This window comes from Cavia porcellus, unplaced genomic scaffold (genome assembly GCF_034190915.1).
Source record: "Cavia porcellus strain 051 isolate PalLab524CR breed Dunkin Hartley unplaced genomic scaffold, mCavPor4.1 scaffold_11, whole genome shotgun sequence".
Taxonomy (NCBI): Eukaryota; Metazoa; Chordata; class Mammalia; order Rodentia; family Caviidae; genus Cavia; species Cavia porcellus.
Window position 1 is genome coordinate 11,287,440 of NW_026947494.1, and position 21,434 is coordinate 11,308,873.

A 21,434-nucleotide genomic window follows, 5' to 3' on the forward strand; every position below is an offset into this window, starting at 1 on the left:
TTTACAAAATGTCACCTGCTACTGATGGTTCCTGTGGTAGCTTTGCCTTTTAAAAAAACTCGCAAACACCAGAATTGAGATACTTATTTTTAATAAGCTTTTTTGTCATAAAATACTTTAACATTCAAATGGAAAGAGAATAGTTTATAAATTTTCTGTGATTCAGAAGTCTGTTTCCTCTATAGTTTCATTACTTCCTTCTTCTTACTCTGATGAATTTTGAAGTAAATTCCTGATGTCCTGTCATTTTATTTATAAACATTTAGTATATATCTCGAAAAGTTTAGTTCTTAAAAATCCACAGTACCATAAATAGACCTAAAAATGGAATTGTAGTTCTTTAATATAAAGAACCAGTCAGTGTTCAGGTTTTCCTATTCTCCATGTTGGTAGATGCAGATTGTAGTTGGTGGAGATGTCTGATACATTTCTTTCTTTCTTTCTTTTTTTTTTTTGGTACCAGGGATTGAACTCATGGCCTTGAGCTTGCCAGGCAAGCTTATGCCTATGAGCTAACTCCCCGGCCTGATATGTTTCTTTCGACCTCTAGGTCCTTTCTTTCTTGCTGCTTTTGTCTCATCCTCTTATATTTATTAGGTGAGGAAATTCAAATATTTTCCCGTAGATTTTTCTGCATTATAGATTTTTGTGGGTTGTGTCCCTTACGGGTCATTTTTTTCTATTTCTCTTTTAATGTTTCCTAAAGACAAGGAATTAGGTCTTGAGAACCAATTAGATTTAGATTCAACTTTTGTGTGTTAGGAGACCGAAATACTTGAGGGGATAGTATTGTTGGTTCTGTGGGGGATTTTATTGGGAGAGTATAGTTGTCCTGTTTTTATTATGTTAACCATTCATTGATGACTGAGATGTACTGGTACCTGTGATATACCGTGATTCCTACTGAATACTTGAACTGTTACATTACAAATAATATAAGGCTTTTTGAAGATCGCATGCCTGAACAGTGCATGTGGATCATTTTAAGTATTTACAATCAGAATTAAGTTTAGAAACTTTAGAATGTGCAAGTGACCATCTAGGAAACTGTAAAATATTGCAAAAATACCAGCATCATCTACTGTATATCGTTTTGATCTTTCTTACTAAAATGAAATAATCCTCTGTTGTTTTGTTGCTTACTTTTTAATTTTACCTTGTTGATCATTTTTGGTGCATAGAAAATAAGTAAAAGACTTGCATAATGTGACTTGAAGTTTGAGATCCTCTGAAAAGAGATAATCAGAGTTTTAAAACTAAATGTCTCTACTTGAGAAGGCTAGAGTTTCCTTCTCTAATTTCTTGATAATCTTGATGGAAGTAATAAAGTAAATGTGATAGTTTCACCAAAAGTGTCTGTGATTCCAAGCTGACTTCATTAAGATTATATAGATATGTATATCTATATATATACACCTGTATATCTATAACTATATCTATCTGTATCTATATCTTACATCTATATGAAACCTTCCTTGCCTGTCAAGTTAGATTTGTATTAGGATATGAGGTGGTTTTTTTCATTCCACCTACTTTAAAAATCTTGTATGCCCACTTCTCTGCTTTGGATATACAGCTTTATGTAAAAGATCAGTAAGACTTGGCCATTGGTAGTCAGATGCTGTTGATCCCAAATTATGTAGGGTAGTCATCAGCATAAAGAAGCACCTTTTTCCATTCCTTTCAAAACTGAGAACCCATTCCGGTTGGTAGACAAGAGACAGTTTAGAATGCAGAGAAGGGAAGGAAAAGGCAGAGTGGGGGCAAGAGAGAGGTCGTTGTCAATGTGAGTGAATCAGAAGTGTGTGGAAACACTTCTTTGTCCACGCATTACCGAAAGGAGTTTCTTCCAGCAGTAAAAGACAAGGCCTTCTGTAGTGACTTCCATTTGCCCTTCAAAAGCCAGGCCATTCCTTCTGATGCCTGTGAGGGGATGACACAGACTTGGGGTTTTCAGGACCCTTCCTGATTGTATGGTGTATTTAGGTACTATTTTGATGAGTGATGATGATGATGTTGTACTTGGGATGGCACAGAGAGAGTCCTTTCAGATCTTGGTTTTTGTCTAAGCATGCTTCTAATGTTTGTTTTTTAGGTGGCAGAGATAAGCGTGGGGGTCCCATTTTAACATTTCCAGCCCGCAGCAATCATGACAGAATACGACAAGAGGATCTTAGAAGACTCATTTCATATCTAGCCTGCATTCCTAGGTAAGTTCTGGTGATTTTTCGCCTGTTACTCTTTTTCACAAACCTGGGAGATAGAACACTGTATGGACTTTTTAGAAAAGAGCTGATGGTGGCTGAATCCCCAGGAGACAAAGTATAAAATCAAGGCCATGACCGACCGACCGACCGAATGACCGACCTACCAGCCTGCCTACCTTCCTTCCTTCCTTCCTTCCTTCCTTTCTCCCTCCCCCTCCCCCTCTCCCTTCCCTTTTTCGCCCCCCCCCTCATGCTTACACCTGCCAGTCTGATTTATTTCATTTGTGATGTTGCATCCATTTACCTATAAAAGCCTTGAGTTTATTGTTCTTTATGGCTGAGTAGTATTCCATTGTATAAAGATGCCATATCTTTTTAATCTACTCCTCAGTTGATGGGTATTTGGGTTCTAAGATCTAGCTGTTACAAGTTATGCAGCTACTTTCTCCTTATTTCTAAAATGTGATCATTGTTGTCTTGTGTAAAACATTCTGCAGTCAGGAACAAGAAACGGGCATTTTATTTTGAAGAACTATGTGTGTTGATTAGGAATGTTGACCACCCAGCAGGGATTTTAGGATCCCAGATACCTAAGAAGTCAAACAGAGTCACCATAGATAAATCTAATGCCAAGGGACAGTGGGCTCAGTGGCCTGAGATTGGGTCTCATTAATTGAGTACGTGTTTCTGTCTCATGATAAACATTTGTTCCATTGTTCTTTGGTAAAGAAAGGAAGCATTTTCCCAGTCTGTAACTTAGGATGTGTATAAGAAAATGTGGTTATAGTAGGGGGTAGAGAACATGTAAGGTTAAGTGGCTGAGAAGCCCTAAGATGGCCAATAACAACAAATTGGGTTTTCAAAAGTCGAAGTAAATACAGTAGATACACCACAGTATGTGGTTTGTGACACTCTTTTTTCTTTTCTTTTCTTTCTTTTTTCTTTTTTTGTCTTTTTTGTTTTTATCGGTACCGGGGATTGAACTCACGACTGCCTGCTTGCAAGGCAGGCACTTATGCCACTGAGCTAAATCCCCAGCCCCGGTTTGTGACACTCTTAACGTGATTAAATTGAGGCCAGCCAGGGTCAGCAGCTGTACACTTTTGTCTCAGATCCCTGCAGTGGCTGGTAAAGGATTTGATCTAGTGGGGACATTCTTAGATTTTTCTGTTAGAACAGCTTTCATAGGAAGACTGTCACTGTCTGTGATTAGGCTCCCTTATATATTTGAAAAATGTTTTCCCTTTCCTCGTATCTCTTTGGGCTGCTTAACTGTTGAAATCATAGGTTTGGAAAAGGGTTTAGAAGTTAGTTACTATTCACTATGCTTTGTAAATAACCAAATACTTTATAAATATGATTTACTGGGGCCGGGGATTTAGCTCAGCAGCCCAGCACCTACCTGGCAACATGAGGTAGTGAGTTTGCTCCCCAGTACAAAAAAAAAAAAAAAGACTCACTGAGATCTTCTTATGTGCTGGGTTCTATACTGCTGGAAAAAGAAATACCAAAAATATAAAAATGAAACCTCTTGCCAACAAAAGTGGTCCTGTACTTGTCTCATGATTTAATTAAAAATTAAAGTTGTGCCTAGGAGGTGTAGCTCAGTGGTACAATATGTACTTGGGTTGTACTAGGTCTTGGGCTCCATCCCTACCACCAAAGTGAATGAATGAAGGTGTAGTTGGTATTCACTTAGGGATTTAAAAATATTCACACAATTGAAACATAAATGATAGATTGACTAACAGTTGGTTTTTGATGTCTGTGTTGAGAGTAAGTATAAAAATTAATTTATACTTTCGTTGATACCAAATGACCATTTTAAATGCCTGTGGGATCATCCAGATGACCTACTTTAAAGGAAACAAAACCTCACCGATAAGTGTGAGCATCCCCTTAAGTAGAGAACATAATGCAGTGAACACCCTATTCATAATTATCACCCAGCTTCAACATTCGTTAGATTTTGTCAATCTTGTTTTTTTCAGATTTTCCCCTTTGGGGTATTTTATAAAAACCCCAAGCATCATACAATCTCACTCGTGAATCTGGGTAATGACAACCCTCTACCCACTGCACACTCACCTCATTGCCTTGATTTGCTTTTGTATTTACTATAGTCGCAAGAAATGCCTTTGTTTAGAGGTCCATGGTTATAGAGTAAATGAGAGAAATTAAATTTTAAATGATACATTTGTGAAGTAACGTGGGGAGAGATTCATAGTGGCCCAAATAGAGAGAAGCAGCCACAGAAAGAGTCCTTCTTACCTGCTCTGGTGTCCTGCAGGCTCACTGCCCCTGCAAAGGCTCAGCAGCAGGAGTCCATTGAAATTCAGCCAGACAGTAGGATCAAGGAGACATATCACCAAATTAATGGCATATAATTTGTAAAGTTGGTCATTTTTTGTTACAGTTTCACAGTGGCGTGTACCCATGCGCATAGACTGCTATGTCTGCCCATTACTCTTAATTCTTCTGAGAGTTGAGGACAAATGGAGTAGGGTTCCGTCATCTTAAGGAAGTCTCCTAGCAGGAAGAGGATAGCCTCAGAATCAGACTGGCCTGGGACAAGTTACTGAATTACTGGTTTTCTGATCTATGAATCTATATCTTGGGATTATTTTGAGGATTGAGTAAGGTTATTTTTATGCATCCAGCATGGTGCCTCAGAAATAGTGTAATAGTTTTCTTTCATGTTTGCTTTTTTTTTTTTTTTTTTTTTTCCAGTCATTTCCCTTTTGCTGTGCTTTCTAGAAGCAAATCATACTGCATGCCTTCCTGGCTGTGTCCCACAGTTGGACATAAATTTGACCTGAGCAGCTGGGGATGGTTCTTGGCTGGTACTTGGCTTACTAACAGGCTGGACCCATCATGTTAGTCTATAGCGGAAGCGCTCATTAATTGCAGGAGGTGTGCATAGCAGCTTCAATCTTACTGTTATCGTTGAGATTTCTGCACAAGTTCTGGGGAGTTGTTGCTATTTGCCTTATATTTATACTAATTATGTTTGAGAACATTTTGTCTTCTTTAGAATGTTTTATAGTAGATAAATTGCCAAACTACTCTGACTCAGTTGTTGCTAGTGAAGTAATATGATGATCATTACTTGATTCATTTGCAAACATTCCTTTCTAGAGGTATAATCTTTATCTAGGAACTAATGAAAATAAAATTTCTCTCTTTCAGAGGCCTGTGTTAAGAAGGGCCTTTAGTTTTATCTAACTTTTCTTCATTTTATATGTAATGTGGGGTTTCTAGGTAAAACTGTTAAAATAACCGATTAATAAGTCACATTTTCCAAAAAGCAGGATCTGTCCTCGAGGTAGCGGGGCTTAGAGACCTGCTCCTGCTGGCTGCTGTGTAGGTTCACTCATAGCTCCTCTGTTGTAGCTAGATTGGAAGATGTTTGTAAGTCACTATTGTCCCAATGATGGCTGCTTATAAGGTGGTAAAAAGCAGATGCATTGAAAGGCATTCCCAGCCCAGTCCTGCTTGAGATGCTACAGGGTGGTAGGAGTTTGGTGGTGGAGGAAGGAGAACAGTTAATCCTTCTGTAAACTGTGCAAGCTCAGTGTACTTTTATCTGTGTTATTCTCTGGCTTGTTGCAGTTGAAACTAGAGTTATTCAGGGTTCCTTTTAGGCCCCTTTGAAGTGGAGGGCTTGGTAGTTTAGGTGCACGATGCATAAGACTGTGTTAGGCAGAAGATTGTCTGCAAGAGAATTTATCTAGATATGTGGCAAAGATTGACACTTAAGATGCAGTGTGCCAAACAACAGCTAATAAAACAAACAAAGTACATCACTCCAGTCTGCCAGTCTTCAGTCCATGGGGATGTGCCCCAGCAGGGCCACAGGCCTTCTCTCAAAGTTTTCTCCTGTGCTCTGACTGCACTCACCCTAGGATCTCTGGGAATCTGGAGTTACTCTAAGTGAAGCCTTGCAGAATTGCAAACCCAGAAGGACTCACAGAGACCCTGGATGCTTAATTTCTGTGATTTGGTTGTCTCTGGGTTTTATGAGTAAGGTCAGGAAATGAAGCTGTTTTTGTCTGTGAGGTTACCAGGATTACAACTGGTTGCTTCTGGGAATGGCAGGTGATGGCCACAGTGTGAGGAGTGCTAGAGCTGGTATTAGCTCAGCTGCGGTTCATACTCATATTCACATTCATATGGGAGTTAGCAGGATATCACATTCCTTAAGCACAGAGGGGTCAACCTTTGAGAGACTAAGTGAGAAACTGCAAGGTAAAACCCACTTACTTATCACAAACTGCCAACACTTCAGTTAAACCTGAATACTGAAGTTTTAGTTTAGAAAAATACTGAGATTTTAGTTTAGCGAACAACAACTCCATATAACATATTTGGTCTTAAAGGGAAAACAGGGTAACGTGCCATAGATTCACCACTACAGCCTTCACCTCCTCAGCGTTCGGGTGATCAGCACAACTTCAGCTCTTTCCATAGCCTTAAACACTGTTCTTACAGCCATCAGACAGGCTGCCGGGCTGTACATCGCAGGCACTCTCTTACACTGATGCGTGTGTCATATGTACTTTGCATCTGTGAAACTGAGTGCCAGTTTTGTACTCCATAATACAAATCAAGATAAGAAAAGGGGTGGGCGAGGGTGTAGGAAGGGGAAACAGTAGGGGAATAAAGGCCATGAAATTGGTTTTAAATTTGACTTCAATTGTTTTTTAAACCATTTATTTTCTGAGTTTTTAGATGAGATTGCTTTTTTGAAAGGGGGATTATATGAGGCTGAAAATGTCAAATGTCTTGCCCATCATTGCAGTTTTTTTCCACGAGGTGAGAACCTAACAGTCTCTGAGTGCTTATCATGTCTTAAGTATATTTCCAAGACCTTGCTGGCTGTCATTACCTCCTTAGTATCTGCTCCTGGTATCAGGAGTCAGCACAGAGTGCTACGGACCACCTTCTAATAGTAAGGATTGCAGTGGCTCCTTAGCTGTGGTCCGTGGGAAGCCAGCACCAAAGCTTCTCTATGTATCCTTTAAGTTACAATGTAGTGAGCTCATGTTTAAGGAAACCTTGACTTGTTAGTTTTTTATTGTAGATGCACACTTATATGCATTTCCCACATATGTGGGTTAAAATTTAATAAAATTAAAAACTAGCATTCTTCTCTCCCTTTCTTTCTTTCTCCCTTTCTCCATCTCTCCTGCTTCCCCTTTCTCCTTCTCAGTGTCCTTCTCTCCTGCCCTCTTTCTTGTCTTGGTATGGGATCTCACTATATCAGGCTGGTCTCCAACTCCTGGTCTCCAGTGATCAGCCCACTGAGTGCTAGGACCAGAAGCATGTGTCATTGCACCCAGCTGAAATAGGCTTTTTGTTTTTACTATAAACTGGAGGGGAAGAATACAGTGATTCCTGCCATGACATTGATTTGTACCAGGGGCCAGCATTCTTACTCATCACTGCTTTAATACTTTCAGTGAAGCCAGACCATTGGGAAATTAGGTTTATCTCACAGAGTCTGCCAGAATGGTGCTGGGAATCCTAGGGGAGGGCGATTGACCCTGAGAGAACTTCTGAGATGGCTAAAGGACCTGATATAGGGTAAAGGGAACAAAATGAGACATTAGAAAGCTCTCAGCATTGCCAGCCATGCTTCTGGGGGTCACTTAGCATTTGTGGTTCTGGGAGTCCTGGGTGACCTCTGTCCCTGCCTGAGCTCTTGTTGGGCATCACGGGTTTGTATCTGTGATCCTTCCCAGGGACTTTTGCTTATGGTAGTTATTTGCTGGATGAGCATATGCCGTCATTAAAGACAAGAGATGTGGACAAGATGGCTGTTTTCCTCCTGAATGAAGAAAAGACAGGATTCAAAATGATAAGCATAGAATTTAAATTGTAAAGGTTTTTGAAGTTGAACATGTGAGTCTGTCACTGATGCATATGTGGTCTGCTTCTGTTTCTGGTGGTACCAGGGAGGGCTGGGGTGGAACCGAGCTGCCCAGGGTGGTGGCAATGCGCTGTTTCCAAGGTCAGGGCTTGGCTTTGTCCCAAGGGAACATGAGACAGGATGAAGGAAGCAGCACCTGACCCACCAAGGGACACTGAGCAGACCCTGGGGGAGAGCTGCAACCGTGCCTTCAGCCTGTGTTCTTCTCTGCAGTGAGGAGGTGTGCAAGCGAGGCTTCACAGTGATCGTGGACATGCGTGGGTCCAAGTGGGACTCCATCAAGCCCCTGCTGAAGATCCTGCAGGAGTCCTTTCCTTGCTGCATCCACATTGCCCTAATCATCAAGCCAGACAACTTCTGGCAGAAGCAGAGGACGAATTTTGGCAGCTCAAAGTTTGAATTTGAGGTAACTTCCCATGGGTGGCTAGACCCACTAAACCCACTGGTGTGGTTTATTGAAAGCCAACTTACAGCCGGGCATTGTGGTAGATACCTATGATCCCAGGATTTGGGTACTTTGGGAGGTTGAGGCAGGAGGATTGCAAATTGAGCCCAGCTTGGGCAACTTAGCAACACCCTGTCTCAAAATTAAAAAGGGATAGGGAATGTAGCCTAATGTAAAGGCCCCTGAATTCAATCCCTAGTACCAGAGAAAACACACACACACACACACACACACACACACACACACACACCCTCATCGTTTTAGTCTGTTAACACCAAGAACTACATGTTTCACATGCACATCCTATGTAGAATTAGTTACTGGGAGAAATAGCAACATGGAGTTCGTCATCCCAGTAGACCCTTGACTCAGGGTTTAGGCTCACTGTTCTTGAGTGTGGGTGTGGGGCCACTGAAGGGCTGGCAGTTTCCTTGGGAGGAGGAACTTGTTCCTGGAACTTCAACTGAGCAACTCTACCAGGGACCACAGGGGCTGGTGCATGGCTGTAGACTCACCATCATTGTCTCAGCCTGGAGATCAGGTGGCAGGGAGCCCAACTCCATGTTTCTGAAGGGAAAACATTGAAGGGACAGAGTTCAGCCTGTCACTGCAGTGGCAAAGAATGGCCTGTCACTTAGTGTGGATTCCAGATCTCTCCTTAGGAAAAAGTATGCAGAGCCTTGAGTTCATTTAGGCACAATAGATTACTGTACTGTCTTTTGGATATTTATAGAAAGTGAACCTCAGCCTGCTAACTTAATTTCTTTTCCATTATAAGCACCTCTCCTTAAGCTTCTGACAAAGTTTTTGATGTGGTCAATTTAAAGAGAGAATTGTTGGCTGGGCGTGGTGGCACACACCTGTAATCCCAGCACTTGGAAAACTGAGGCAGGAGGATCCTCACAAGTTTAAGACCAGCCTGGGCTATGTAGTAAGTTCAAGGCCAGTCTGAACTACATAGTGAGACATTGTCTCTCCCTTCACCCAAAAAAAAAGAGATAATTAATTGTATGAATTCTGTGATAATAAATTGTAACAGTTTTTAATTGACTAGCTTTCCTCTTCTTGCATCTCTGCCCAAACATTAGATTTCAATGTGTACGTTAAGTTTTAATACAGTATTAAGGAAAATCATACTAAACCCACTAAAAGATCCTAATTCTTTAGACTGTTTTATCATGTGTATTCAGATTTTGAACTGTCTTTCCATAATACTGATTTTCCTATCTGGGATCTGAATTTGGTTTTAATTTAAATTTGAACCTACTGAAAACGTTTAGGTGAAAGATAAAGTAAACCTTATCTTCTTATAAAATAAGCAGAGATTTTGGAAGATACTTTATTGGATATTATTTTCTCGAGGCAGAACTCAAAGTTACTGTATTTAATTATACATATTGTAAGTTAAAAAAATGGTTTGGCCATAACATTCATGCAAATATTTGCTAAGTTCTCCGTCGGGGCTCTTTAAAGATCCCTGTCCTAGTTTCCTGGCTGTCTCCACATGGACACCAGACCCTCTCTCTGTAAGCGGCTGCCTCCATGGAGGTAACTTAAAGGTCAAGAGAGGAGATGGGATGAGCCGGTAGCAGCGTTAGAGGCAAAGGTGTGGTTAGAAGCAAGCCCCTCTTCCTTGCTTTTTTGGTGCAGCAACCAACACGAATATGCCTGTCTTAGGTTTCTGCAAAGCTGAAATTCACTAAAGTGGGGTTCACCTAGTCTTTTTCTGTTGGTTCTAAGGTACACCACTTTTCCTTTAATTATCTATACTTTATATTTTCCTTGAGGCATAATATTAGCACTAATTTGCCGCATATTCTGATAGATTGAGCTATAGCTTTTAGGTTAGACTTTAATTGACTACAGTTTGGTCACTGATAAATTGGAAGGAGGTAGGGCAGATCATATACAACACATGACTGCTCAGAATTACAGCAGATTAGTACTCAGTATGAGACATGCTCTTTGTCTTCAGCTTAGTGAAAAGTCTCCATGAACTTTCTTGCTAACCTTGAGATATTTTCTGAATTTTGGAAATGTCATTTGTATGCTATCATTGATTGATTGATGGGAAGTGGGCAAGGGACAAGGTAAATGATAAAGGTGATGGTCTAACCCTAAATGAAGTAGCATTTGTCATTTAGTTAGTGGTCCACAGATGAGTAATCTTAAACTTTTTGAAGCCCGTGATTAGTGTGGTAGGAGATAGGAAGGAGGTCTGCACTTTTCTCCTGGTAAAGAGGTGATAAGTGGAGCAGAAGGGAAGAATGGCTGGAAGCATGCATTGGTGAAAAGGAAATATCTGTGCTGTCTGCATGGTCACCCGTGTCCTGATCTAGTGTGCTCAGATAGTGGATTAATCTTTACATGTCTTGGAAAGGAATCTGATTGCCTTTGGTCTTGTGAAATATTTCAGGTAACATATATGTGTTATTCCACTTGAATAATTTTTCATTGTACTAATAATACTTCTTTCATCCATATTTTTTATGGAGCCAGCATCAGGTATGTTGTGTTTTTTATAAATAGATCACTTTAACTTTGAAAATCTGTGACTATAAATTGCATTATGTTAAGACCATATAAAATTGGTCCATCTTCTTATACATGATTTTTTTTCCCTTAAGACAAATATGGTCTCTTTAGAAGGCCTTACCAAAGTAGTTGATCCTTCTCAGCTAACTCCCGAGTTCGATGGCTGCCTGGAATACAACCATGAAGAATGGATTGAAATCAGAGTTGCTTTTGAAGACTACATTAGCAATGCAACTCACATGCTGTCTCGACTGGAGGAACTTCAGGACATCCTTGCTAAGAAGGAGCTGCCTCAGGACCTAGAGGGGGCTCGGAACATGATCGAGGAGCATTCCCAGCTCAAGAAGAAGGTAATCAAGGCCCCCATAGAGGACTTGGATTTGGAGGGACAGAAGCTGCTTCAGAGGATTCAGAGCAGCGATAGCTTTCCCAAAAAGAATTCAGGATCAGGCAACGCGGATCTTCAGAACCTCTTGCCCAAGGTGTCCACTATGCTGGACAGGTTGCACTCGACCCGGCAACACCTGCACCAGATGTGGCACGTGAGGAAACTGAAGTTGGATCAGTGTTTCCAGCTGCGGCTGTTTGAGCAGGATGCTGAGAAGGTAACAGGCAGGGGCACTGAGAGGATGTGGTGGGCAGCTGCAGGTCTGGGCAGCCAGGGCACTCGCGGTCAGGGGAACAGGGACACGGGAGTGAGTTGGGCAGAATGGCAGGCGGTGCTCATGGCATTCTTCGTAGACCGTGGCTCATCAGAGACCACACGGTCAGTTTCTCACTTTACTCACTGTGCAGTATAGAGCCGTTTTAGAAATTTTGACTTAAAATTATTGATGCTTTGATGTCGAATGCCTGTAAGATAGACAAGAATATTTTTAGTTAAAAAAGGGATAATTTAATAAGACTTTGTTATTGAAAGCAGGAACCATGTATGCATTTTGGTAATAGCTAGTCTTCCTCTAACACAAAGACAATTTAGATCTATATTTGAATGTGTTTTCAAAATAAAAGGTGAGTAATTTATTAAAAAATAAGTTTCTGGGTAATATAGGCAATTATTATTTATAGTCTTATGTTTTATTCATTTGCATCAGACAAAAAATGAATTCTAATCAATTACAAGCTAATGTATTAGCACTGTGTATTGTAAGCCATAAATATAGGTCAGTTAATCATTCTTGAGTTCGTGACTTTTTTTTTTAAATGGACATTTTTTTCCCTTAATGTAAAAACTTCTAGAAATCTTTGATACAGAAGGAGATTTTAAAAGGTAAAAATCCAGTATTATTTTTTGGTAAGCTTTTAACCTGTCACTGTACTTTGGTTTTAACTAGTACCTTGTTAAAGACACTGGAAACTCTTCCAGTTATTAGAAAAACCAATTACTACTCCTAGGATTCCAGGTTTAAGACACTGCAGTAAAACCCAAACCAAATGACAGTTATTTCTGTTTCTTTATTTCTGTAAATATTTTCTATGGGAGCCTTTTTTCACACTTTTCTTCTTCTTTTTGTTGGTGGTGCTGGAGATTAAACTCAGGGCCCTGGGCATGCCAGGCTGGTACTCTGCGCCAAGCTGCAGCCTCAGTTCTCTGTAAGAACCTTACTGATATCCTTGTTCAAGCAGTATCTGTTTTAAACCATGAGGAAGACCATCATGAAAATGTCCTCATGTCCTGTCAATATTTTTGGTTACATTTTATTGTTTGCAAGTGCTCAGGTTTCCATATATTTCTGTCATTAAAGAGTATCTCCTTTGGGTCACGGTGTTGCCACAGTGATTTGTGGGAGAGCCAATATCCAGAGACCTATGAGTCCCTGGTTCTACTTCCTGGTCTTCGGTTGCAGAGCAGTGTGGCAAATGCAGCAGTTTTGGGTGGTGGAGTCAGAATATAAGAGTTTTAATTGGCCTGGAGACTGGCTGAGTACCTCTTCCCTGCTTCTTAACTCCTGGTCAGTAGCTAAAGATTTCCAGTAGACCCTGAAAGTTCATTTGCTGACCTGTGTGCCTAGATACCTCTGAGGAGAGGTCAGAGGAGGGATGGCACCCTTCTTGGTGTGGCATCAGTCCTTATCTTTTTGCAGTGATTCCAGGTTGTGTTTTTCCTTCTGGTAGATGTTTGACTGGATCACACACAACAAAGGCCTGTTTCTAAACAGCTACACGGAGATTGGGACCAGCCACCCCCACGCCATGGAGCTTCAGACGCAGCACAATCACTTTGCTATGAACTGTATGGTAAGCTATCGGCACAGCAGGCCAATCCTGGTGTGTGAAAGCATTTTAGTAAACAGGAAGTATTCAGCAGCTCCTGTCCCAGCACCTGCCACAGGCAGCGCAGGCTTTCTAACAGACCGTCGTGATTGTAGCAGCTGACTTCCAAGTAGATTGTCCAGTGTTTCAGTCTGAGTGTCTTCTTTTGAGTTCAGACAGACAAACAACCAGTAAGATCTGAACCAGTTCTGTGGCTCATTGAGCAGAGAGGCAGGGGGCCTGGAAAGCTGGAGCAGAGTGGAACCCGGCCAGCCTTCAGAATCCCTCGTGCAGCACTCCAGGTCTCCTGACTTGGGAGCTTCTGCCTGTGTGGCTGAAAGCTAGGGTCTGCCTTCACTGGGCCTGTACCCTGAGCTGTCTGTGGGGTTGATGCTTTCGGTGCCCATTTACTGCTGTCCTGACTCTTTCAAGTACTACCGAGCAGGCGCAGATGGGCTGCTGCTGCCTGGGTCCTGTTCAACAAACAGTGAGTTTTTAATAGCACTTGGGTTCCATTTTTATGTAGCAACATGAACTAAAATTGTATGTTGCTTTATACCTGTAGGAAATGTGCTCACTTCTGTAGGAAGTTAAGGTTCTAAAATTTCCTATTTAGGGGCTGGGATTTGGGTTTGGATTTGAAGCCAGCCTTGTGAGAATTAACTACTGGTAAATCTGGCAGCATTTGTTGTAGACTATTAGAGCATTATGAAGATAGAGTCTTTGTTTAAATTAAATTGGTAACATCCCATTCAATTAAAGTTTGTTTAACCAAGAACACAAGTTAGGTAGTTTCAAAGATAAGATTTAAGAATATTAATTTTTGTAATAAACTGTCATTAAAAAGTTTTAGAGTTCTAGAATTTCAGTTAAGAGAATTTTATGTTTAAATAACCATCTGTCCACAGATAAGGACAGCTGAAATGTTTGCCTCTGAGGGATAGCTTCTTAAAAGAAGTTCTTCCCCTAGAATTACTACCTACTTTTCAGAATCTTCTGAAACTTTAGTTATATTAAGAGGCACATTTAATTCACTGTATCACATATTTTGGAAATATTAAAATGTATTCTAGAAATCACCTGAAAATGCCCCTGCCCAGCCTTATTAGTGGCAGATTTAGCAATCGAGAGACTAAGAAGCCTGTCAAGACAGGGAAGGAGTTGTACACATGGACATTTTAAATCCTGTCTCTTCTGCGTACTATATGACCTAGAGGAGAGACCTCCTCAAGCCTCAGTTGCCTAATCTGTAAAGTGCCTAATCTGTAAATCTGTAAAGTGTACTGTCTGCCCACCATGGTGTTACATTATTTACTCTGTACCTGTAAAATGCTTCAGAGTAGTGTGTGACATATGGTAAGCAATTGATAAACGATGATTAGTACCTATGATGTTATCAGGATAATTACAGATAAGGAACAACAAGTGTGGATGGTGTCTTGTTTTTATTCCCCAAGATTTAAGTATATTTTCTTTTAATTGTTTCCTATAACATAGCTATGTTACTTTTCTAAGGTAAAATTTTAGTTAGACTATGGTAACTCTGAACTGTGCATGATGGCAGTTGCTTGAGGTAAATTTTCAGAACTGTTCTCAGCCTGGTTGTGAACACTTCCATGACCCTTTGGTAACCATCCATAACATTTATTTATGAAGACCAAGACATTAATCTTTAACCCTACTTGTAACTGCCTATAGTGTTTTGAATAATTTTTTGACAAAATATAAATATTAAATATCAGTATGGAAAGTGGACAGTGTTTAAAAAATCGTTTTATAAGGGATACCAATTGTTATGCTCCACTTGCTATGGCATATATTTACAAAGCTATGATAAGACTCTAAGTATAGTACTTCTAATGTAGGGAACTACACATTTCTATATCTGTGAGAAGGCTGTTTAGTCTGTAGACTGCTATACCGAATCACTCTATGTGATGGGAGCAAAGGAAAAATTATTATACACTAACTGGTGCAGGGTACTTGGGGTATAAAAGTAACACAGGAAAATATAACAGAATCTAAGCATGGGTGAGTTTCGTCAGTGCTTCCCACAGTAGAGCATCTTAGTGGACAGCTCTTCTCCAGAGCCTGGCTTAGAGCATCTTGTGCTCGCCTAGGAGTCTATTTAGATGGGCTTATATTCTTTAAAGATTCAGGGAAGCACAACTTGTACAGGGAGTCACCAGACACTTTAAGAATGAAGGGGGTGGGAGAGGGAAAGAATGCACAGGAGAATTGGACACATTGCTTTGAGCTTCAAGTGCTAGTTAGAACATTAATACCCGCACACAGCCAGTGAGGCTCTGTCCTGCCAACCCTGGCTGTGACGTCACAGCCTCACAGAGCACTCCTTCTTCCTGCCTCCTCAGGACGGTGGTCTGTTGATGCTTGTAGCCCTGGAAAAGCTCAGCCTGGAATCCTGTGCTCTCTCCAGGCTGGGGCGACTCCACTAAGTTCTGGCATGGGTCGGAAATAGAGAAGAAGGACGAACAGAAAGAGGTGCAAAGAAAGGGTGGACAGGTGGGCCTTGGGGCTCTTTACCTGGGTGGGCTGCAGAGAGCTATGGGACAAGGGAGGTGGCCGGCAGAGTGGGAAGCACTCAGCAGCTCCACGGGAAAGGAGGGACATAGGGCACTGGACAGCTTGGGTGGTTAGATAGGGGCAAGGGCGGGAGGCGACAGTGTTACAGAAGCCGCAAATACGTGACAGAGATCAGCGTGGCACTTGCGGAGGCTGCGCTCCTGCCCAGCCTTGGGTACTGAATCTAGAGAGCATTGGGAGAAAACTCACGGCGAGGACATGTTTTGCAAGAAGAGCTGTGGAGAGCCAGGGATTTAGCTCAGCAGTGTAACCTCCTGCCTGGCAAGTGTGAGGTTGTGAGTTCAGTCCCCGGTACCAAACAAAAAGAAGAGCTGTGGAGTTTTTCGTTTGGTTATTTTTTTTTTTTTTTTTTATGCCTTCTACCCTTATGTTTTTCACTAAACTAGTAGGCTTGAGGACTCAAATTTCATCAGACTAGAAAAGCTTTATTTAAAATTTTAACACAGCATTATTATGATTCTACCTCAATTCATATCCTGGGAGAATTCATAGGAGATTTTCTGTTGGCCTTAGAAAGATAATTTGGGCTTATGTAGAAAGGAGAGTTTGTTTTCACACAAATAGCCTTTGGTTGCTAAGTACATATTTTTAGTTTCTGGGTTCTAGTTTAAAAACTGAAACCTTGGGTTCCTTCGGTTCTGTGTGACTGCCTGTCGGTAGGCTTGCCATCTGGCTCCCTGTCAGTCTTCGAAGCCAAGAAGTGAGTAATAGTGTATTTGTGTGCATCCACTTGTGTGTTCAATGGCTTTGTGCTTTACAGTTAGTTGATTTCTAATTTTACAGTTTTGGAAATGTAAACTGGAACAAAAGCTCGGTTTATGAAAATCCAGAGACCAGCTATATCTGTTACGTTCCAGGTGATTCTTCTGTTAAAAATAAGAAAACTTTCAGGCAGCTTCTTTAGGAAGTGCTACCTGGGTTTCTTCGAAAGGAGCCCCTCATTTGCCTTCTGCTAACGAACCTGCTGCTTCTGTCTTTTGCAGAACGTGTATGTAAATATAAACCGCATCATGTCAGTGGCCAATCGCTTGGTTGAATCTGGGCACTATGCCTCTCAGCAGATTAAACAGATTGCAAATCAGCTGGAGCAAGAATGGAAGGCATTCGCAGCAGCCCTGGACGAGCGTAGCACCTTGCTGGACATGTCCTCCATTTTCCACCAGAAGGCCGAAAAGGTCAGTGCCGGGAACCCTACCCATGAGGCAGGTGGCAGGCAGAATAGCTCTTCCCGAATAACTCTGCAGAGGTGCAGCGAATCTGTGGAGGCCTTTTGTACCAGACTTATTGTGAGCTCTGAAGCGCCTCAGCCTTGAGGTTAAATCCAAGCTCCCTTTCTTATTGCTGAGCAACTTTTAGACAAGTTACTGAATCTCTCTGTTCTTTAGATTTTTTTTTGTTTGTTTGTTTATAAGATAGCAAAGTATCTGCTTGGAAGATTATTTTACCATCTAAATATAAGTTGTAGTAAATGTCCTGCACAGTGCCTGATCTATAGTAAAAAAGTTGTGTGTCCCTTAATCTGAAGTGCCTAGGGACAGATTTTGGAGTTTTTGCATAGTCTTTTTCCAGTTTAGCATCCATATGCTGATAACCTGAAATCCAGAATGCTTTGAAATGCAAAGCTTTTTGTGGGTAGTTAAAAGGTTTTGGATTTGTAGTTTTCCAATCAGGGATCTCACCCTGTGTGGTGAGTGGTAGCTGCTATTCTTTCTGACTCCTCTCCCTCTCTACCTTGTCCTCTCTTCTGCCTTATTGTTACATTAGGTGCTTTGGAGCACACAGCAGGGTGCCTGCCCTTCACTCTTACCCAGGCATGCGCAGATGTGGGTGCTCAGTGCCCTGGCAGGGCTGTGTTCTCTGTACTTCCACTGTGGAAGCGAGATGTGCACTAGTTCCTCAGTTCTACTGTCTACTCCAGCAGGGATGGCAGCGATGTCTTTGCTTTTTACTATATCAGGAAAACATTCTTTCCAGAAGACTCTTGTACCCCAGCACCGCATGTCCATGCTATGCTATAAGGCTGGGGAAATGGCAGGTCCAGCTTTTTGGCCCCTTTGTCCTAGGAGGCTCTGCCAGCAAGGACTAAGGTTGAATGTGGCTTTGGGTTAGGCAGTTTGCAATGCCTTTCGCAGCAGTTAAATTACACAGATTGGAGTCTGACCACATTGGCTTCATTTGCTGTTACTTCAGAGGGTCTGCATAATACTCGCCACACACCTCTGTTCATGGAGGCAGCTGGAGAGGAGCTGCTCACGACTCACACTTCATTGGATGGAGGTGTGCTGTACAGGAAATGCCTTTTCAAGATGCAGGGAAAGCACAGAAGAGCTTGCAGCCACTAGGAAGTCTCATCTGGGGAAGAACATGCACTTTATTTAAAAGAAAATACTGATATAACCTCTGCAATAATTTTGAGGTGAGGGCACTGCATTCCTGGGGATTTGCACTGATACTTCCAAGAAGGAAATAGTTTTTCTTTCATCTGAATCCAGTCTTTGTTGAAGAATGAAGTCATCAGTAAGGGTAGATGGAGGCCCAAGCTTGCCTGGGACTTTGGCAGGGCAGTTGGAACATTCCACAAGGCACTAACTAGCAATGAACTCAACTCTATAAACCTTCATAGTGTGAAGCAAGGGAGGAAACTAACAGAACGTAAAGAAAAAGTTTTAATAATGCCACATAAAAATTGTGAGCGAGGACTTTCAGGTTTCAATGGTAAGGATTTTTCTGCTTACTAACCTTACAAATATAACTGATTGTCTGATAAAAGATAAGCATAAGTCCACACTTGAAATATTTTTTTTTTAAAGTAATAGGAACTTCCTATAGCATGAAATAACACCCTCTTCATGATGCCCTGGCCACCTCTGATCCTTACTGTATTGAATACTGTTGTATCTGATCAGTATTGATGTTACTGTGATTGGAAAAATCAGCTGTGTAGTCCATGCATGTGTCATCTTCAGTAATCATACAGTGCGGGCTGTGACAGCTTCATGGATTTGAAGGTGTATGAATTGGCAGTGGGTCCTGGAAAGGTATGTTAAGATACCTTTGAATGTATTTGATGTAGAACAGGCTGCTCCAGGGAATGGCAGGTAATCCGAAGCACAACACAAAGTGAACTCATACACATGATGGGATTCAGTATGGTAAATAACCCCAGGACGTGAATTGCCAATCTGACTTGTTTTAAAAATAATTGAGAAATGTGGGTACTGTGGGGCATTTCCCCCAAACATTTTATTATTAAAAATTTCAAACATGGAGCAAAGTTGAAAGAGCAGGATGTTTTTGTCTGGATAAAAATAAGTGACTGCAAATTACAGTTTGAAAGGAATTAAACAAGAGGAATACATAATTAAAGAGGACTGTGTGAGTTTCGGCATTAACTCTTTAACAGTGCCCAGGCAACTCTATGCATAGGAAGTGGCCAGAGAACCAAGTAGGAGTTTAGAGACAAAGTTTCTTGGTGAGGAAGGGGCACAGCATGCACTCTGGACTTTGGTGAAGCCAGGACCCTGCAATCTGGACATCTCTTGTGTGTAGGTGGGACATTCACATTCCTTTTCCAGGTGTGTCCTTAGCTTAAATGCAAATGTGTTGAGTCTTTTCTTCATCACTGAACAGAGAAAAGATTTTTTTCAGTAGTGCTGCCAGGAAGAAATCAGTTCCACTAAAGTAGTTTCCTCTTCCCAATTGAGCACAGGAGCAGTTCTACTTTGTTCCTTATTTTGAGCTGCTTTGCCTTCTTTGCATGTTCATCCTGTCTTTATCACTCAATCTGGAAAGGACCAGCAGTTTCGCTGCCCCAAATTTTAGGGTTCCAACTTAGCCACCTCTTTGAATTTCATCCAGGGTTTTCTTGAGGAAGTTAAATCTGATTGGGGGATGTGGTGTTGAAATGCGTACCTGTGATTAGTGGTCTTCCTTATGGAAGCAGCCTTTTGTGTAAGGATTAAGCTCTTGATGGAGCTGCCACAGTGGTCTCTGTGGGTGTTCTTGTGTTAACTTTGCTTCTGACTTTATAAACTTGAACCTTGAGGTTGAGACTAAATGAGAATGATGTCTCCAAAGAGGTCTCCTCAGTTCTCTCATCTGCTCACCTCCAGTAGTGGTGCAGGATCAGAATAATAGTTTGCAGATATGGAGATGTGATAACAGCACCGTTGGTCTTGCCCATAGATGTTGTCTGGGGCTCACAGCCTTCACTCCCCTTGCTCCTGTGGTGTGGGAGCCACTTGACAGTTCATAGTTCATTTATATTAGCAGACTTGCCATAGTGAGGCTGGCCTTGAACCTAGGATAGTCCTCCCCCTCAGCCCCTCAGTGCTGGAGTTACAGGGTGCTGCCTCACCATGTCTGGTCACATTATATTGTTACAACATATAAAGAGTCAAGGAATTAAGTGACGATTTTACTGTACCTACATGTTTCCAGACTTAACTGCTATAACAGTAATTCAGAACTGCATAATCTTATTTGATAACCCTTACCACTTGTGGCCCTTGAATCTGCTTAAAGGTGAATAAAATTAAGAGTAACATTTTAAAAAATAGAATTCAGTGAAAATTAAGTTCCTCACCTACCATATCCATGTTTCACATGCTCAGCAGTAGCAAGTTGCTAGCAGGCCTGCAATAGTACAGGAACACATTTCCACTACCATGGAACCCTGTTCTAACGCTGCGTTCACCTTCCACGTGACCCACAAATCTGATTACATTATTTTGGCCATGACTTTAAAGGCTTTCTATACTTTGGTAGTAGCCCAAAATAAACTATTGTTTTTGTATAGTTCTTTAACATGTATGTAACTTTTTAACATAAAATCCTGTTTCATCCTCAAATCATCTTACTGGAGTAGAGGGAACTGGTGGTCTAATGTCCTAATCATCTGTATTTGGGGAAAGATTTGCCTGTGTTCCCAAAGCTGGAGTTTTCTTTGAGGTCTATGGCAAGGTTTTCACTTCCAAGATATAACAGACAATTTTGTGCTTCCATTAATATTCTTACAGAATTTCACTTCCTATAAAAATGAAAAAATAACATTTACTATAAACATGACATACATGGTCATCATTTGTATGGTTTTTATTTAAGTCTGGGTTAAAATTGAGAGAGAAATAAGAATACTGCTTCAATATTTCCTTTTTGACTTTCTAAAGCAAATAATTCACATGTAATTATATCTATTTATATCTTTAGTCAATGAGATAGATAGATAGATAGATAGTAGAGCTTTTATTAAAAGTACAAGTCCTGTTGTTAGTTCGTAGTAAAAACAAGATTTTCACTGAGTAGGAGGAAATTGGGATTAAAAATGTGTGAAAAATAATGTGTTAATGAAAGCAACCTAAGGTATTTGGGGTGATATTTGGTATATTCTGGTTGAAACAGAGCTTGCCTTGTCCCGGTTTCTCTGGCTGATTCACAGTGCACCAGTGAAAATCCTTCA

The 21,434-nt window shown here is 41.1% G+C and overlaps 1 protein-coding gene across 8 annotated transcripts in view; it reads left to right on the forward strand.

The window, feature by feature from the left end:
- The window catches only part of Trio (trio Rho guanine nucleotide exchange factor), a 308,383-nt gene that overhangs the window by 122,716 nt on the left and 164,233 nt on the right, over window positions 1–21,434 (forward strand). For 7 of the 8 annotated variants that reach the window (XR_010050401.1, XM_063257985.1, XM_063257983.1 and 4 more), the window contains exons 3-7: window positions 2,096–2,210; window positions 8,353–8,545; window positions 11,212–11,724; window positions 13,235–13,357; window positions 16,960–17,151. Coding sequence is in view for 7 of the 8 variants with exons in the window: in XM_063257985.1 (XP_063114055.1) it covers window positions 2,096–2,210; window positions 8,353–8,545; window positions 11,212–11,724; window positions 13,235–13,357; window positions 16,960–17,151 (1,136 nt within the window). In the remaining variant the exon portion in view is untranslated. Of the gene's footprint in view, window positions 1–2,095; window positions 2,211–8,352; window positions 8,546–11,211; window positions 11,725–13,234; window positions 13,358–15,786; window positions 15,896–16,959; window positions 17,152–21,434 lie in introns of those variants that run through there. The other variant, XM_063257982.1, reaches the window with a different exon arrangement.